The sequence below is a fragment of the Hypomesus nipponensis genome, chromosome 27, assembly GCF_054491055.1.
Source record: "Hypomesus nipponensis isolate SF chromosome 27, ASM5449105v1, whole genome shotgun sequence".
In the NCBI taxonomy this organism is placed as follows: domain Eukaryota; kingdom Metazoa; phylum Chordata; class Actinopteri; order Osmeriformes; family Osmeridae; genus Hypomesus; species Hypomesus nipponensis.
The window spans coordinates 10,560,578-10,579,639 of record NC_140387.1 but is presented as its reverse complement, the minus strand read 5'-3'; the positions used below and the strand labels follow the sequence as shown (position 1 = coordinate 10,579,639).

Here is a 19,062-nt window from a genome sequence, read left to right as displayed (position 1 = left end):
GTTACTAACATTAGATAGAACAATTGTTTTAATTAATTACTTGAAACCTTAAAATAAATAATAATATATATAAACCAGTGTTTCCCATACATTGATTTATTTGTGGCGGCCCGCCACAATAAAAAATTAGCCACCATTTTTTTTTTAATTATATTATTTATTTTTCTGTTTAACATTGCAACAAAATAATTCATTGTAGAGGTGCGCGCAGCTCATTGATTATTCGCCCTTTCTTGCCCCGCTTGCGTTCTCTCTCTCTCACTACAACGGACCCATCTGTGAATAGCCCCCTGTCTCCGTGCACGCTCCGAATCCCCGGCTTTTTCCCCTCAGAGATTTGGCCGGAGAATCAATCCAGAGTTTACGAACGGTTAGGCCAGTGCTTGAAGTGGGAAAAAATTTGACGCCACCACAGCTGCCCTGCTAATGCATGCATAAGCTGTGTTTGATGTGATGCTAGTTCGGGAGCTCAATACTTCATGCGAGCGTGCGTAGTGTGCAAGCCAACTTTTTTGTCCTTTATTTGAGAGCAAAATAGTTTGTTGAGCTTTGTATAAAATAAACTTTGTCGTTTTAAATTGGTAAAACCTTGTCTAGTGAAGGTGATGTTTTTTTGTCTCAATTTTTCAGCCCCACCCTACATGTCTTAGCTTGGTTTTCCATCGTTATTCTTCGCCAGTCCTCTTCTTCTAGTGCCTTTCTGAAGCCAGGCTAACATAATGACTTACAAACAAAACTTGTTTAGTTTCTAGGTTTGAAAGCAGCAGTGAAAAATCAGTTTTACTCAAGCATCACCTTTTACTCTTACCGGTACTCTTAAAGGCAGCAATATGCTACTCCGACTCCGTTTACGGATGGGCGGGCGGACGGATACGAACAGATATGGACGGATAGACTTTGTTTATGGTTTTCCGTAGACTGTGGATGCTAACAACAATTCCCCGCCAGAAGAGTAGGTGGCGCAACGGTTTTTTGTCAAAGACGACCTTAGGAAACCGTCTTTGTGTGGAAGTTGTCGTCGAGTGTATATTTACTTTGGTTATCGAGAAGTCGAAGCAAATTGACAAATTAGCCGTTTCATCAATAAAATACACACATGTTCAGCAACTACACTTCCCATTTCTCGTCACATTTTAATTCAGATGTTGATTTACATTTACCTTATGGCTTCGACGCAACCTCCGTCAAAAACAGAAAAGATACCTATCTCATGTGAAGCTGCGCGGAGTGTCGCGTCTAGGATGCTTCTGGCTAACATGGCGTGTCTGGTGTGAACTGCACCATTGACTATAGTGGCCGCAATCAGCAGCAATCAGCTCAGACATGCAACCGACATTGGGACATTGGGATTGGGCCTTAGTATCATAATTTTCTTCACAAATGTGTACAAAACTGATACATTGAATTAAATATTATAATATTCATGGTTAAACACATTTGGCAACTCACAATATGAGTCCAATGTAATGTTTAGATTACATAAAGCTCAATAAAAAAATGGCGCCCAAATTAATGCAAAAAAGTGTGCTGTGCGCAAGCATTACTTGTTGAAGACCATATCTACACTTAAATCAAAACAACACTAGGGCCTATGTTTGGGATAAACCCCTAATGTTGTAACGTCTGGCTCAGCCCCTGCCTACCACTACAAATAAAATCTAATTCTGTGGGAAACACTGTAAACCTTTCTGGTTTCATATTTTGCAGATACATCTCAGCCATGACGAGCCCAAACTGTTCGCCTCCGGTGGATATTGCATCCCCTGTTACCCCAGGGTCTCCTCCCTCCGAGGTGTCAGCACCCTTGTCCAGCCTGGCTACCTCTGTTCCCTCTGTGGCAGTCAGCCCCTCAGGCGAGGAGGAACGCCCCCTGCTTTTTGCCACCCCTCCAAGACCTAAAGAAAATTTGACACATGAAAACCACAATCAATACAAGAGGATCTCTGCTCACTATAACCACGGCCATGAGACCCACAGCCCCCCACCCAGGATTGTTGAGCATAATAAATATGAGTCCACACAGGAGCATGAGAACGCCACCATTAACACGGCCTCTTTTCCTGCGCAGAGTATTCCCAAGAAACTGGAAAAAACCAACAACAACAACGGCCAGAGAGCAAAAAGAACATTGGCCAATGGCCACGTGGACCACAAAATGGAGTCCAACAGCAGCAGTTGTGGTAGTTCAGAAAGCGAGACAGAGGATGATCGTGTGGGAGAAGACACACCCTTCCTGAGCATACAGATCCCTGTGGCTGTGACTCTGGATACTGCCCTCAGGCCCACAGACAGCAGCAGGACTAACCCAGCCCTACAACTTTCCCCACAGGATGACCTGCAAGCCAGATTGTCCTGTGTCATCGTAAACCAAGATCCAATTGCTGTGTGAAGTGAAAATTAAATATGGCTTAGAAATACTTAAATAGATCAAAGGAATACAGAGTCACTACTATACCTTTATTTTCTATCAATTAAGTAGGGAGAAATCATTTTAAAAATGAATAAAAACTGTTATTTTAGCGATGTAGTGAATAAGGTTTTATAAAAAAATATATAAAATTAACAAATTTGTTCACATCATGGAAGAGTGCCATACACATAGTATGTAGAAATGGGTCACAGTATTTCATTGGATACAATTATCGGTGCCTTTAATTTCTGTATGGTATGCTTAAGGGAACTGCATCACTGGGCCATATATTCATGACTTTCATCTTCCACTTGACATTTCTACTAGACTCCACCAGCACTATGCATTTATTAAAATGACCCACAGTCGAAAAGATAGTACTCATGGTAAAATCCTGTCAGAAATATGAATCTTTATCAAGTATTGCAGGTGAAGAAGTTAAGAAAGTTTATTGCTTGCGGCCGGCTTGCAGGGAGACAAAATAATTGTGATACAAAGTTGTCTGTTAGCTTGTGTGCTAGCTAACCATTTAAACGAAACCACTTTCCAGTCATTGGTTCATACACAGGCGTGCAAGTGTCACATGGCTCTCCTTTCCTTAGGTGTGTTCGACTTCATGCAGTACCGGCGGCACCGACAGCCGGCTGCCTTGAAGATGAAAATGCCACTGGTGTCATTTCTCTCCTATCTCCTTTAAACACACACTCACAAACATACTCTAGTCTTAGTCTTAATCACATGTTCACCCTCCCCCAGGTCAACTAAGATAAGAGTCCAGTGTGTTTACGTAAGCCTAGAGTTAACTTAAGAGTAGCTTCTCTCTACACATGGAATGTTGAACACAGTATCATTCTTATACAGGATAAAAGGTTACATCTTCAACTTTTCTGACAGATCCATACAACAATATATTCTGGAATCTATGTCAATTCTTATTTGTTTTCAGTTATGTGGAATTCATCAGCGTATAACTTAGTGTTTACCTCTCAAAGTGAAAAGAAATGCTGATGTTGCTACAATAGTTCTTGAATAGGATAATAAAGAGGATAAGTACAGACTTTCCTGATGGATTTGGATCACACTATTGTCTCAAGGCCGTCAGTGTAAAATACCATCAAGTGGTGTTTGATCCTTTTTTTCCACACTAGAAGCACCATATTAAATGCCATTAGTTGCCACTAGATAATCTATATTTAAGTCTAAATAGAAGGGAAATGATGAATGAACAATATGAATATATGGCTCACTTTGTCAACATCTATGGGTTCGTAAGTAATGCATTGTGGGGATTGAAGATACAGTATAGAACCATTTTAGGATACAATACAGGTAGTAAAAGTCTTTAGTGTTTATAGTTGTCTGTTAAGTTAAGCATATTTGTCTTTCCAGATTTCACGTTACAATGTCCAAAGTGTTCTTTTTGTGTTTGTACGCATTTTGTTTAGCCACGTTTGTGTAAAAGTTATATGTATAATATCCTAAACATTTACCTGTTTTGCTTCCATATTTTATATCCCAAGGATACGTCAAGTCATAGAATACATGAATAACTCAGACTGTCACTGTTGATTGATAACCACAATAAATATGGACAAAACACGTTTTCTTTCCAAACATAATTTTTTGTGGCATTACAACCAATATATTACACTGGTTAAAAAAAACATACTAATTTGAATCAGACTCTGTCCCAGACTTCTCATTGCCAGGCATTTTTTGCCCCTTAAGTTTTACAATGGCCCAAAGGAAATTAAGAACAATTTTGTATTTGTTATTTATTTATTTATTGTTTATTTATTTTGTGGGCCTTATGTTGTCATTTAATTATAGAGTGTCATTTAAATGTGCTGTGTTTTTCTGTCCCAATTTGCCTTTATATGCTCTTGTCTTCTGTGTGGGGTCAACTACGCTACCTTTGGTAACCAAATCTGTTATTCAACACTATAAATAATTGGAATAATTATAACATGCATACATACAAATTAAAAACTAGTGTAATTATTACTACTGATTATTTAGTTGACTAGTAACTAGAATATATTGTGTCAAGCTTTAGCCTGGCATACCCCATGATGCATTGCTTTAAAACCAAGGTGTGTCTTCAATTTCTGTAAATACTTAATGAAAACCTTGAGTACTTTTGTTTTTTTATTTGAAATATTAAATCAATGTTTTGTGCTTGAGCTTCACCTCAGCCTTTGCCAAAACCTACACCATACAGTTTCCTTTTCAGCACGTATAGGTCTCAAAAACATTGTGACTTCAAGATGAAAATTGTGCTGATACTGTACAGTACCCCAGTATGAAAACAGTAACAAAAAAAGGTCAAATAAAGGTGATTACAACATTTTTGTTTATCAATTTGTTAGCCATTGTCAGAATAGCTGGGTGAGCACAGATGGGTATAATCAAGGCCGGAGTAACTATTAGGGCATGGGAACTTTTTTCAAAAAACGGACACATGGGAACGCCCTCGTCTCCGTGGAACGCCCTCTACGAGCTCTCCGTCAGCCCTCGGAGAGCTTCGGAGAGCTTGATGTGCACCTTCTGAATTTTCTTAAGGCCGATTTATACTTCTCCGACTCCATTACGGACAGACGCATGCACGGAGTCGGACAGATTGGTTGAATTTATACTACTCCAACGGCTCTGCGTGCTGAAAGCAATTCACCGCCAGAACAGTAGGTGGCGCTGCACTGCGATGCTACCAGGTTATCGAAAAGTCGGAGTAAATGTACAAATTAGCTGTTTCATCAATAAAATAAGCACATTTTCAGCAACTACACAGCCCATTTCTCCTCACATTTTAATTCAGATGCTGATTTACATGTACTGTTTAACTGAAATATGAATTGTTGTAAAAACAACAATGGCGGTCAAAGGATTCTGTTCTCTTGTTGGTCACAGCCGTCCCTTCCCCTGACGCAAGCGGTTCTTAATACGGACCAATCACAGCCAAGAGAACGCAAGCGGTTCTTAATACGGACCAATCACAGCCAAAGGGTATCCATAAAATGACGGACAGACGGATAGTCAGGAAAATCAGGAGGTGCACGTAGAGCTCTCCGAGGGGCTCGGAGAGGGCGTTCCTCGTCGGAAAGGGCGTTCCCTGTGTGCGTGTCCGTAAAAACGCATTAGTATAAATTGGCCTTAACTATCCGTCTTAATTTCGGAGAGCTATGGAGACCCCGTTGGCTGTGATTGGTCAGTATTAAGAACCACTTGCGTCAGGGACGGGGGCGGGGTTGCCGTGATAAACAGGACGAATAGAATCCTTTGACCGCCGTTGCTGTAAGTTTTTACAATTCATATTTCAGCTAAACAGTACATGTATTTTATTGATGAAACGGTTAATTTGTACATTTGCTCCACCTTCTCGGTAACCTAGGTAAATAGAAATACTCTACAACGTCTTACAAAAAAACGTTGCGCCACCTACTCTTCTGGCGGTGAATTGTTTTCAGCACCCACAGCCTACGGGGAACCATAAACGCAGTCTATCCGTCCGTATCCGTGCGTATCCGTGCGCCCGCCCATCCGTAAACGGAGATTCAGAAGCATATTTCGGCCTTAAGGGGCCCTGGACAATGTCAACTGAAAGGTTATATCACGTTATGAATGCAGTCCTAACTTTCCTTAATGTGAGTACTTTCCTGCAAATCCTTCTATCAAAATATTATATTAAATCAGGTCAAAAACACTGTTTGTGTAGTCTAGTAGCCAGTGCCGCTGCTCCCATAACACGCCCTACGTGCTGTGCGTAGGGCACCAACCCTGAGGGGGCACCAACCCTGAGGGGGCACCAAAAAATAGCCAGCTGAAAAATCATCATAGTACTTATACTATGTCGATACTTATGTCGATATTATTTTTGTATAGAAATATTAGGCACGTATATTACAAAACAGGCAGAACAAGAGATATTTAAATCCTAAAAAAAGTTACGATGGTAAAAAGTTACGAAAAAAACCAAAACAACAAACCAACAAAAATAAATACACACTCAACTTCCCAAGCTCGCTGTGGGTGCCCTTCCCTATCTCAGTGGCCTGACGAACTTTGACAGTAGGCTAGGTCAACTTTTCTTAAATGGGCTTAAAAAGATAAGTCAGGGGAGCCTAAAAAGAAAGAGACTGCGAGATGATGCCCGTGCATCACTTTCAGGTAAGTCCATGTTTAATCATTGTTAAATACGGGAAATGTGCTGCTAATTTAATGGTTAGCCTATGCATACACCCAGGGGTGCAGATGGAATTTTTGAACTGGGGGGGACCAAGCTACATTTGCCCTGGGGGGGATCAGCAACATTTGCTGATCTAAGCAGGATGTAAATGATTACAAATATAACAATGTGTATGAACACGGAAGTATACACACTTAAACAGATTTAAATAAATACAAATAAGTATAGCCTACATACCATGAAATGTTTTTTCCAATAATAAACAAAATTGATTTAAAAAAAAATCCCTCTGCTGCCAAACAAATTTACTCTCTAGAAGCAGACTTGGTAGGTCCCAAAAACATCTCTCCTCCTTTCATTTCCCTGAAGATATTGCTGGGCAATATCTTGTCTGTCCAGTTTCTCAAGTAGGCTACGTCTTGGTGAATATGGCACACAGCAATGCCGTTGAGCTTTTTTTGTGTCATGGTTGATCGCAACCATGTTTTCAATCTGCGGAACGCACTGAAACTGCGCTCTGCCTCCGCGGAAGATATGGGCACCACCATCAGAAACCTTACTGGTGCCTCAACCTGCTAATACATGCAAACATCGTTACACACGCTAATGCACGCTAACATTGCCTTTATTGCGCAGTTATTAACTGACGCTTGTGGCCTTACGTAAGGAGAGTGGTGGGGACAGATCGGGGTCACTAGAAATCTGAGGGGACATGTCCCCCCCGTCCCCAGTGCCATCTGCACGCATGCATACACCTCAAACTTGCTGACGTTATTGCTAATGTTAGCACACTCAAATATGTTTTAACTTAGGGGCAAGCTAAATTGAGATTTTACTGTTAAACATTATTTATGAATTTTACAAGCAACTGACGCCAGCTAGCTGTTACTTTACATTCTAGGATGCTTTTATATCCGATTTATCAAACTGTTTTTAAATTAGTTATAAAGGCGGAGAGCTCCTTAACTGCACACTTTCAGTTTATAATGTTTATAATTTGAAAAACCAGGCAAGAAACGCAAGGTACGTGGGGCTGGAAAATTAACAGACAAAAAGACATCACCTTCTCTCGACAAGATTTTCAATAAAGCTCAAAAAACGATTTTCCGCTTAAATAAATGCCCAAAAAATTCGCTCGCGCAGTTTGCCCACTCGCATAGTGTCAAGTTATCAGGGGATTCTTAGTTTCTGCCCAAACTTGAAAAGGGCCTTGGACATCAACAGGGTTAAAAATGGAAACAACTCAGGCGGTTTCTTCATTCTTCCTCTATTTATTTAAATGAGTCATACATTTTCAGTGCGCCACACCTTTTCAGGTTGAAAACCTTTACAAGAAACAAACACAACAGATTCAGCACTCATAAGTCTCACGAGATGGTTTCACCAAACAACACACTTCACACAAACACTACTCCTACTCTACAATAAACATGCCATTACATGAACTAACGAGCACACAGCAGTCAGATATCAATTACTAACTAAACCCACCTAAGCACACTTTCACAATAGCTTATCATTAAAAACATCAACAGATAACAGTATCAACCCATTGTCCTACCAGTAGCATCCCTGGAAATGACCAGCAAGCCAAGTCCCAAATTCACCAACCGTCACCAAGCGCTTTACCAACCTCACACACACTACTTGTGCTTAAGTACCCTGCACTTCCTATTTCCTGGCATGAGGACCACTTCCTGTTTCAGAATAAAAGTTGTAGAACAAAAGTCTCTTCCCAGTTACGATCTGACACCACACCTCCCACTTGAGCTCCTGGTGCCAGACCCAAGGAGGTCACGTCACTCTTCTCTGGAGCGCGCCGACCTTCTCTTCATTGCTCCTCCACTGGAATCAACACAACAAGACGCCTGACGTCTCTGTGTAGGATTGAAGCAGGAATCTTGTTGGAAAGCTTCCTCACCGCTGAGGTTCTCCCACCATGTTCTTCACGGGATGGGCTCTTGACTGGACAACTGGGAAACGTTATGACTTTGACGTCTCTTACGACTCCTTTCTCGTCAGGAAACGCACTGATCACCCTGCCTAATTTGAACTGACCTCTTAAGGCGTTCTGATCCGCAAGCCAAACAACGTCTCCTTCTGCAACATTCCTCTCCTTTGTGTGTCACTTGCTCCTTTCGGGAGATTCGGGCTTGCCAATTGACACCACTTCTTCCAGAACTTATTCACCTCCGACTGGATCACTCTCAGCCTTTTGTAGGGGTAACCCTCAAACTGGAAATCTCCTGGGTCTCCTCTTAAACTCGCCCGCCCCAGCAGGAGAGAGTTTGGAGTGATATACTCCACACAATCCTCTTGACCTTGTGCTCTCGCATCCACAGGCCTCTCATTGGCCAGATTGGCCGCCATATACACAAAGGTCTGGAATTCTCCCCACGTGAAGACTCTATCGCCACCTACGTTCAGGAGGGCTCTCCTTACAGTCCGCACTGCCGCTTCAGCTGTTCTATTTCTATGAGGTGCGTCGGCAGGATGGATCTTCCAAGACCATTTTGTGCCATTCTTGGCCACCTTTCCCTCCACCCCTGACTTTTCCAGATTCTCCAGGAACCGATAGAGGTCTCCAAGGGCAGGCTTGGCCCCGACAAAGTTGGTGCCTTGGTCAGACCATACCTTGCTGGGGTGTCCCCTCAGTGATGTCAATCGTTGATAAGTTAGCAGAAATCCTTCTGCAGACATGTCACTGACAATGTCAGCATGAACGGCTCTGGATGCCATGCAACTGAACACGACACCCCACACCTTCAGCCTCACTCTCTTCCTCACCTCACCTTTCACTTCATATGGCCCAAATAAGTCCACGGCAGTGAACTGAAATGGAGCTGCTGGCACGGTTCGCTCAGGTGGTAGGTCGCTCATTATTTGCTGACACCATTTTGCTTTCACTTTCCTGCAGATAACGCAATGGTCCACTACTTTGACAAACCTTCTTCCCTTAACCACCCAGGCTCTTCTCATCCTCAACAGTGTACCCGCTATACCCTCATGATTGACATTGTGAGCCTCTCGTGCGAGCAATGTAGAAATCCACGCGTCTTGAAGGAGAATAGGCACTAAGGATTTGTCTTCTCTGAAGACCTGAATCCTGCCGCCGCAGAGAAGGAGTCCATCTTTGTGCCTAACCACTACTAACCGGTTGAGGGTAGTGTCAGGGAAATGTTGCGCCTTCTTGAGCTGCCAAGCAGAGAGTTCTGAAAGCATACTCGCAGTCTTCAACATTGAGCACAAGAGTTTTAGATTCTTCTTTTGAGGGTGATGCCTCCCACTTTGATTTCTTTCCGGTCTGGTCTTTAAGGCCTAGCCAGCTATCAGCAGCCTGTCTTAACCAAGCAACAACATTCACCAGCCTGGACAAGCAGCCAAATCTCCTCACCTCCAAAAGATTTTTGACGGCTGAGCTGGAAAGTGCTACTCTCAGCGCAACGTCACCCTGTCTCATTTCTGGATCAGTTTCCGAGTCTTCAACTTTGTGTGCGTTCCTGGGCGGTGACCCCTCGGCATCTTTTCACTTGACCTCTTGTCATTACTGCTGAAAAGCCCTTACTCTGCATCTTACCGATGCTGTCCCTGGCGTCAGTTATCACTTCCTCAGCTGACTTTATTGGCCATTCTTTTAATGGCCTCCTCAAAAACTCCGGTCCACTTTGCCATGTCTCTTGCAGATCCTTCAGAGCAGCTCCCCTCATAATGATGTTGGCTATATTGAGGCTCCCTGGGACCCACCACCAGTCTTCAACTGATGTAGACTTTTGGATTTCTCCTATCCTTTTGGCAAAGAATGTCTGGTAGCCATAGCTGTCTCGCTTAATGGCTTCCAATATGGTCTGACTATCAACTAAATGAAACCAGCGCTCTACATCCATCCGGCCATGCCTTTCCATGTACTTTCTCAGTCTGGCCGCAAACACAGCACCACAGACCTCAGCCTTGACTGCATCTCCTTTCTGGTCCAGTGGCGTCAACTTGGCCTTGGATTCCAGAAGTCTCACGTCTATGCCTTTATCCGTTTCCCATGTAAGGTATAGAACAGCTCCGTAGGACTTGTCACTGCCGTCTGAGAAAGTAATAGCCCACGGTTTTCCCCTCCACTTGTCCCAGCTGCGCATACTCTTCAAACAGCTTGATGGCCTCCTCTCTGAGGCCGTCGGACAGTGGTTTGTCCCAGGTATTTTGGGCGAGATTTCCGCTTGGGGGACTCCTGGGGCCGGTTGCACAAAACACCTTAAGTTTTTTCCTTAAGTATGACACTTAAGGGTAAATTTCTCCTTAGCTAAGGGATTTACTTAAGGGGGTTGCACAGAATCCCTTAAATGATTTCCTTAGCTAAGGTGAAACGTTAAGGGATTTACTACATTTAACGTGATTTTACAGCAGTAAAATTCGACCGTTTCCACGGTGACCGCATTGTTTGGTTGTATCTAGTGCGTCACCTTCATAGCTAGAGCTAGCTAGTAGTAGCTAGCTTATACACCTACGAAAATAAGGCAAGAAAACCCAATTGGGCAGAGGAGGAAAATATTGTGCTTCTACAGGGATACAAAAAAGAAAGCGCATACAAAAACGTAAATTTGATCCACAAATAACTTCAAACAAAAAACGTTTTTTGTAAACGTACGATGGTAGGACGAAATTGCATCGAAATTGCATCAAAAATAAACCTCAATAAGTTTGGTGAAGCGGTCAATTCAAGAAATAAAACATATATGCTAGAGCTAGCTATGATAACTTGACTTATGTCCAAATAAGAGATAACCAATTTCAGGAGGGAGTCCAATAAAACAGGAGATATCAACTTTACTCATAGCATAGGTCTTGTTGCTACTCAGTAGCCTAACGTTTTTAAAAAGTGAGCGCTAGCCTACAGTACTTCTTAGGTAACTAGATCAAAATGAGATCAACAATTACACTGCATTTACCGGAATGAGTCTATACTATATATTATAGCTACTTTATTTACAGCAGTAGCCGACACATAAATAGTAGCTATTCATGTTTATACTGCAGCACAGTAGCTTAACAGAGTGCCATAGGTGTGGGATGGGTTTATTTATCTCCATAAACGCAGCCATGTTGGGGTAAAGAATAAGTCAGAGGTACCTTAAGTTTTCTTCCTTACTTTGTTTGCTAAGGTCTTTCGTGCAACGCTCCTTAAGGGATTCCTTAAGTATAAGACAAAGTTAAGGAGAAAACCTTAAATACTTCAGGGAACATTTAAGGAAACGTTAAGGAAAGTACTTAAGGGTGCTTTGTGCAACCGATTATATTTTAAGGAAACCTTAACTCTGTCTTTAAGGAAAATCTTAACTTAAGGTGCTTTGTGCAACCAGCCCCTGGAATGCTTTCCTAACGAGTATGGCACCTTTCTGCTTCAGTGGTGTGACAAGTCCAATAGGATCATAGAGCCCAGCAACCTGACTTAGCAGTAATCTTCTGGTGAGAGGATCGGGTGTTTTTGATCTCACCTCCTCCATCAATAGGTCTTGGCCTGTTCTCATCTTTCCTCTCCGTTTGGAGAAATTGATCGAAGCCATCAGGTAGAGCTTGTCCTCCTCTACTACATATCCAATACCTAACGCCTTATTGTCCTCATCTTTCAACTGATTTGGAAGGACAAATGTTTTGTGCGTTTCAGAGGGCGTCCTCGTTGTGGGATCTTCTACTCCCCTTTCCTGCCTCCCACTTTGCATAGACTGGATCCATGGCATCAGAGAAAATCCACCTGCTTGCAGAATCTCCTCAACCTCCTTGGTCACTTCGCTCAGTCTGTTTGCATTATTGTGGGATGTTAGGACATCATCCATGTAGCTGTCTTCCTCCAGTACCCTCCGTGCCTCCTCCAGGTGAGAAAACTTGGTGAGCCTTGCAGTTTCTCGCATAGCCAGCTGTGCTATGCATCCAGTAGGCCTGTCACTTATATTCACCCTTGTGATGACATACTCCCCTATCTTTTCATCTTGCCGGTCCCTCCAAAGGAATCTGTGAATATGCATCTCGCGTTCCTCCAGCCACACAGAGTTGTACATCTTCCCGACATCTCCTAAGGCTGCATGCACTCCTTTCTTAAACCTTAGCAGGACGGCCCTGATGGGGTTCAAGACATCCGGCCCTTTGAGCAACAAGTCGTTCATGCTCACTCCTCTGAACCTCTGACTGCTGTTCCACACAAGTCACACTGGAGTAGTGACTGAGTGGGGATTTGGTGCTACTAGATGACTCACATACCAAACTGGTCCCCTCCAGTCTTCAGCCATCTTCTTTGTGAGTCTCTTTGCAGCTCCACGCCCAACCATCTCGTGGACTTGAGCAGTGTAAGCAGCAAACCACTCTGGTTCCTTACTGAGCCTTTTCTCAGTTTCTCAGAAGGTGGCCTCAACTCCACTCTGGTTGTTAGGAAGGCACGCAGGATCCATCATCCAAGGATACCTTGCATCCCAGTGTGGATACTTGCTGTGTTCATCCTCCATGATGTACGTCAGGCCATCTTTTATTATCTCAAATTCTCTTTCCTCTGCTAAGGTCATCTCCTTTCCTCCAGGCTGGCAGTTCCCACAACGGCATCCACCTCATCTTGGCTCGCAGGCCGCACCAATGCTATCCCATTTCCACCACTCAAGGAAGTCACGGTGAGTCGCTGCTGTATGCCTAGCCCCAATGATGGGGTCTTGCTTATGAACTGTCTTGGTTATGAAGGGGACCTCAGCAGGGATCTCCTCATATTTGATGGCAGCTGTTCTCATAGAACGAGCAAAATGTGCCTTCGACTTGTGTGCCGTCATGTCTACTCGCTAAAAAAAGATCGGGTGTGCTCCGCCCACTGTCTTTCCAAGAGGGCTCTCCCACAACCTTCACCCTCTGTGGGGCAAGTCTCCCCTCTCCGTGACTTATGAGCAACTCAATCTGCTCAGGTCTCCTCAACTCATCAAGTTCAACTTCTGGGAAGAATCTCCTCAGCTCTTCAGGCCTGACAGGTTGGTGAACTTTGGCGATGTCCTTCAGCCCATAGCAGATTAGTTCATGGGCCCTCTCAGTTCCCTTGGAGGTTTTGATTCAAACCCTGAGGAGGTATCTTCTTGTGGCTACTTTGGTTGTCATTCCACCCACTCCATGCACCACAAGTGTGATCTTCTCACTCCTAAGATTCAATCTGCTGGCTGCTTTATGAGTAATATAATTGGTGTCTGAAGCCAGGTCCACAAGGGCTCCGATTTTTTGACCTGCATTAGCGGTCACCTCCATTAACATCATAATGACGGGAAGTTCTCTCCAACCACTTTCTTTGAGGAGGCTCACCTGGTTTTTGGCTGGACAGCTGACCTTTGACGAGTTATTGGTGAAGGCCTTCCTGCACTTCTCAGCTAACTCAGGGGTAAGTTCACTCAATAATCTCTTCTGTTCCTCAGTTAAGCCATCTTTGTCTCTGTCATTTGTCTGAGGTTTCTCAAGTTCACGTCTCTTGCTGTTCCCTCTTGGACCGATAAAGAAGTGGTGATCTGAGGAGCCTCTCTTTTTGCAGTCTACATTCCCGCACAGGTAAGTGTCTCTACAGCCGTCATCATACTTATGACACCCTAAGCACTTCCTGCACGCACCAATCCTTTCCACAGCAGCTTCCTTTTCTGACAACTTCAGACCCCTGAACTTCTTGCAGAAGAAAATCCTGTCCTTATGTTTCTCATCTCCACAGATAATGTATCCCTCCTCAGCATCCTCTTTCTTTGTGGCTTGAGTTGAGGCATATTTCTTGTTAAATGTCCTTTCTGCTTTGTCTGAACTCTCTGGCTTGTCTGTGATTTGTAGGTGCTCTAGCCTCTCGAAGATCTCCTCTTGCTTCTTCAGAAAAGCTAATAGCATGTCGAAGTGCTTATCTTCAGTGACATCATTGCTAGGATCCACCATGAACATCAGCCAGTCCGTCTTCAAACCCTCAGGAAGCTTGCTCTCTAAGGACCTCACCACCAGTGGGTTTTTGATGGCGCCGGTACTTCCTAGGTCTGTGAGGTCAGCGAGAGCTTTTCCAATGGTCTGAATAAGGTCTACTACTTTCCTCGGCTGATTTCCTCTGACTGGCTGAATCTTCTCAAGCTCATCAACAATTTCTAGAGCAATGGCACATTTGTTACCATACCTATTTGCCAGCACTCTGAAGACATCATCAGCTGTGCTATAAGTTGACAAGCTAGGATCCTTTAGGATCTTTCACAATCTTTTCTTCCACACTATCAAGAAGCTGAATCTTTTTCACCTCTGGCGAACCGGTTGGCTCTCCCTGCTTCTGAAGGCTTTCCCAGTCTGTCCTCCAGCGGTGGAAGTCTCTTTTGCAGCCGATAAACGTGGGCAGTTTGGTTGGCTTAATCCTTACTGCTGGTATTGTCGGTCCAGTGTGTTCTTGTTTCATGCCAGTACCTTGCTTCTCCACAGCTATTCTCCGTGCTCTGGCAAACTCACCTTTCCTCATGTCTAGCTCATTGTAAGCTACTCTCAGCTCCCTGCTTCGCTTTTGAAAGTCTCTTTCCTCTGCTGCAGGAATCCATGACTCCCAGGCTGCGAATGCGTCAAATGTTTCTTTGATCAACTTTCCCACTACAGTATGATGGATTTCAAATCCTTCACAGTTGCTGCCTTCCACAGGTAGTCCATATGTACGCTTACAGGCTTTTTCTGCTTCTTCAAAAGCAGCCTCCAGCATCTCTGATCCATATCTGCTCCAGAGGTTGCTTTGAACAATCTGCTTTACGTCATTGAACTTTTGCTCACATTCACTGACATATTTACTTAGGCCTGCATCTTGCTCCAGACTTAGCACATCATCTTCACCATCTTCTTTGGCCGCTAGCTCTGCTTCGAAACCAGTCCTATAGTCCTCGTTGGCCTCAATAACTTTCCTAGAATCGGCAGAGAGCTTTGCAAATTCTTGTCTGAGTTCCAAATCAGTTAAATAGCCTGCTTTCCGACTGAGATAGTTCCTGTATTTCTTCAGCTGCCATCTTGAACGTGTTGATTTATTTCCTCTTAAATAGCCTTGCTGTCTAGCGATTCTCGTCTGCATCCACACTCTGGACTCACTGAAGCCGTTACTCTTCTAGTCTTGATGCAGCTCTTTGGTCCTAAATCAGTGTTGGTTTTCAACTGTCAAGTTATCAGGGGATTCTTAGTTTCTGCCCAAACTTGAAAAGGGCCTTGGACATCAACAGGGTTAAAAATGGAAACAACTCAGGCAGTTTGTTCATTCTTCTTCTATCTACTTAAATGAGTCATTAATTTTCAGTGCGCCACACCTTTTCAGGTTGAAAACCTTTACAAGAAACAAACACAACAGATTCAGCACTCACAAGTCTCACGAGATGGTTTTACCAAACAACACACTTCACACAAACACTACTCCCACTTTACAATAAACATGCCATTACATGAACTAACGAGCACACAGCAGTCAGATATCAATTACTAACTAAACCCACCTAAGCACACTTTCACAATAGCTTATCATTAAAAACATCAACAGATAACAGTATCAACCCATTGTCCTACCAGTAGCATCCCTGGAAATGCCCAGCAAGCCAAGTCCCAAATTCACCAACCGTTAGCAGTCACCATGCGCTTTACCAACCTCACACACACTACCTGTGCTTAAGTACCCTGTACTTCCTATTTCCTGGCATGAGGACCACTTCCTGTTTCAGAATAAATGTTGTAGAACTAAAGTCCCTTCCCATTTACAATCAATTTTTTTTTTGGGGGGGGGGGGGGTTGCTCTTGAGCCTTGTTGCCCAGAGCACAGAAAATTGTTAATCCTGCCCTGGGTATAATGGGCTCTATGTACGCTAGACTGTTACGTCACGTCCGTCTTTCAAAAAGCCAAATAATACGGTTCAGAGTGTTCCGGTTTACTTCCTAGTTACTCCCCCATCCTCTCCCTCATTCTCCTCCTCCTCGTCCTCCACCAGTTCGTCCGGAATCAACACCTGCAACATGAACGAGAGAGGGTACAATTTCTGGGGAAATTGTAGGGTGTGCTTGCTTGCTTCAGATGCAGGTGGGTCCGTTTTCCCTTTTGTGATATTTTCAAGCATTTAGCCTACTCATATTGCATAATTCATTAAGAACCCCCTTTGAAACAAGGAACCCCCTTTGAAACAAGCTACTGTAACAACGTTGTCACTGGCAGTATTTCAGATGGAATTGAGATTCAAATAGTACCGTCTGCTAACTGAAAATAAGCCCCCCAAAACGTAAATAAGTTTGATATTCATATAGGGGGACATGGCTAATTCAAAAGCAGTTTGCTAGGGGCACGCTAGCTGCCGTCGCTATCCACACTCCACTGATTGTTTGAAAGCACAGGAAATTAGAACGTTTCTTTTGTAAGGGATAATGTATAGTAGACCCAACAGGGCGAACAGCATGTGTCGCCCTGAAGGGGCTTATTTCCCCGATAATGACCGGCGTTCTATACCTTATCCCGCTTATTACACGGCTACTTGCCAACAAAAATAACTTAACAAAGTGTGTATTTTTACAATGTATTTGTTACCATTCGTATTGTTGATCAGCAGAGAAATAGTTCGCCAAAGACGTTGAACTTCATAGACTTTGAACACTATTTAGGCTTCAAATCAGCTGACGTCGCTAAGCAACAGAGTACGCTGGGCAGAGAATGTCTAATATAGAGAGAACTGCCACTCTCGGGAACTTCTGGGTTCTGAACTGGTTGAAGTTCCATGTGAGGGCGCTAACGAGCGAGTGCAGAATGAATGGAGGTCTATGGAGCGGTACCCCTCAAAATCCACTTTTCTCAGGATATCATTTTTTTTCTAGTAATTTGAATTCTGAATTCGAAAGGGGAGGCAAAAAAAATACACACTGCTGGCTGTTGGATTGTTTTAAAGTCGCCTTTCTGTTCTAAAAAGCTTTTGAAAATGTCATTGACGTCATACACATCGTACGACCAGAGCGACTGCTTTACGGCAAACTCTGGTCACTTACTTTTTTCTCTCAGGGCATCGACAACACAGCTGACAGGTTAGGCTCTCCCTGTCAATACACATGCTTAAAAGAGTTTTGGCTTGCTAATGTTGTTGCTAATGTTTCTAATGCTCTGACATTCTGATTCCGCTTTGGATGCCATCAAGCGGGAGCTCTGGTCGTATCAGTCCTTCACTAACCAATCAGCATTCATTAGCAGAATACTAGCGTGTTATGGGCAACAACGACTCACCCTGTAAGAAATCAAAAGGACATAAGTACTCGTTCATTCAACTTTCGACCTATAATCCATGTTGAACATGCAAAAACTACAATGAAATCTGAGATTTCTCAACGACAATCAGACGAAAGAGACACTTTTAGCCGTTTAGCTCCATAGACTATCGTTCAACATGCACTCGCTCGCGATCACCCCCAGTGGAACTCTGGTGGAACTGAAGCCAATTTCGGTACAATGGGGCTTAATAGGGAGTGGCAAGGCTCTCCTTAAACAGGCTCTGACGCTGACTTGCGGAGTGCTACGAAAGACGTGAATCCGAGGCAAAAAGGCCACTTCCCTTGACAGTGGTCAAATGTGCATAGCAACGGTCAAATATGAGAAAATTGTTCACCGCAGAACGTTGGGAAGCCCCATTCAAGTGAATGGAGCATTCTACAGCATTAAGAACAGCCGTGTAATAAGACATAACAAAGTTTAGCCATAGCTGTGGCATTGAAGACAGTACTGTAGCCTACTACTACACACTGCCAGTGGGCGGTCAAATTCCAAGTTTTACAACAACACTGTTGTTGCTGCCGCAATCGTCAATGGAGGCTGACGGGGCTCTCACGTAGCAAACAAATCAAAGTTTTTATAGCAACCTACATTAAAATCTCACCACCTGGCAGTTTTTTTTTCACAGTAGTCATATCGTCATAACATTTCCCTCTTTCTGTTTTTTCGTGTAAAATTGAACTATAAAATTAGCTACGAAAATACTACTATGACGCTTTCTAGTGTAGCCGGTGTGTGGTGAAACTCACTCCTCAAGTATGTAACAGGCCACCCACGTCAGCGAATTGCTAGCTTTTTGTTGGCGTAGTTGGTAGTGGTGGCACTTGGGAAGTCAGAGGTGGTGAGTTCGACTCCCGGTGGGAGCAGACGGTTGCCTGTATACCTCTGACGGAACTTGCAAGACCACGTCTGTTACAGTGGTGTCGTGACCCGGATCACTAGGTTAGCATCAGCTAGCCGGCCGGAGTGAGTTTGAGGGGTGAATGTAGCCGGTGTGTGGTGAAACTAACTCCTCAAGTATGTAACAGGCCACCCGCGTCAGCAAATTGCTAGCTTTTTGTTGGCGTAGTTGGTAGTGGTGGCGCTTGGGAAGTCAGAGGTGGTGAGTTTGACTCCTGGTGGGAGCGGACGGTTGCCTGTATACCTCTGACGGAACTTGCAAGACGACATCTGTTACACTAGCATGGCTGC

At 43.7% G+C, this 19,062-nt stretch overlaps 1 protein-coding gene across 5 annotated transcripts in view; it reads left to right on the top strand.

The window, feature by feature from the left end:
• nrg1 (neuregulin 1) overlaps nt 1-4,757 on the top strand; it is a 175,459-nt gene extending 170,702 nt beyond the window's left edge. For all 5 annotated transcript variants that reach the window (XM_084693501.1, XM_084693499.1, XM_084693498.1 and 2 more), the window contains one exon: nt 1,708-4,757. In XM_084693501.1, coding sequence (XP_084549627.1) covers nt 1,708-2,389 — 682 coding nt within the window. In that variant the 3' untranslated portion in view covers nt 2,390-4,757. The remainder of the gene's footprint in view (nt 1-1,707) is intronic.
• The last annotated feature ends 14,305 nt before the right edge of the window (nt 4,758-19,062 follow it).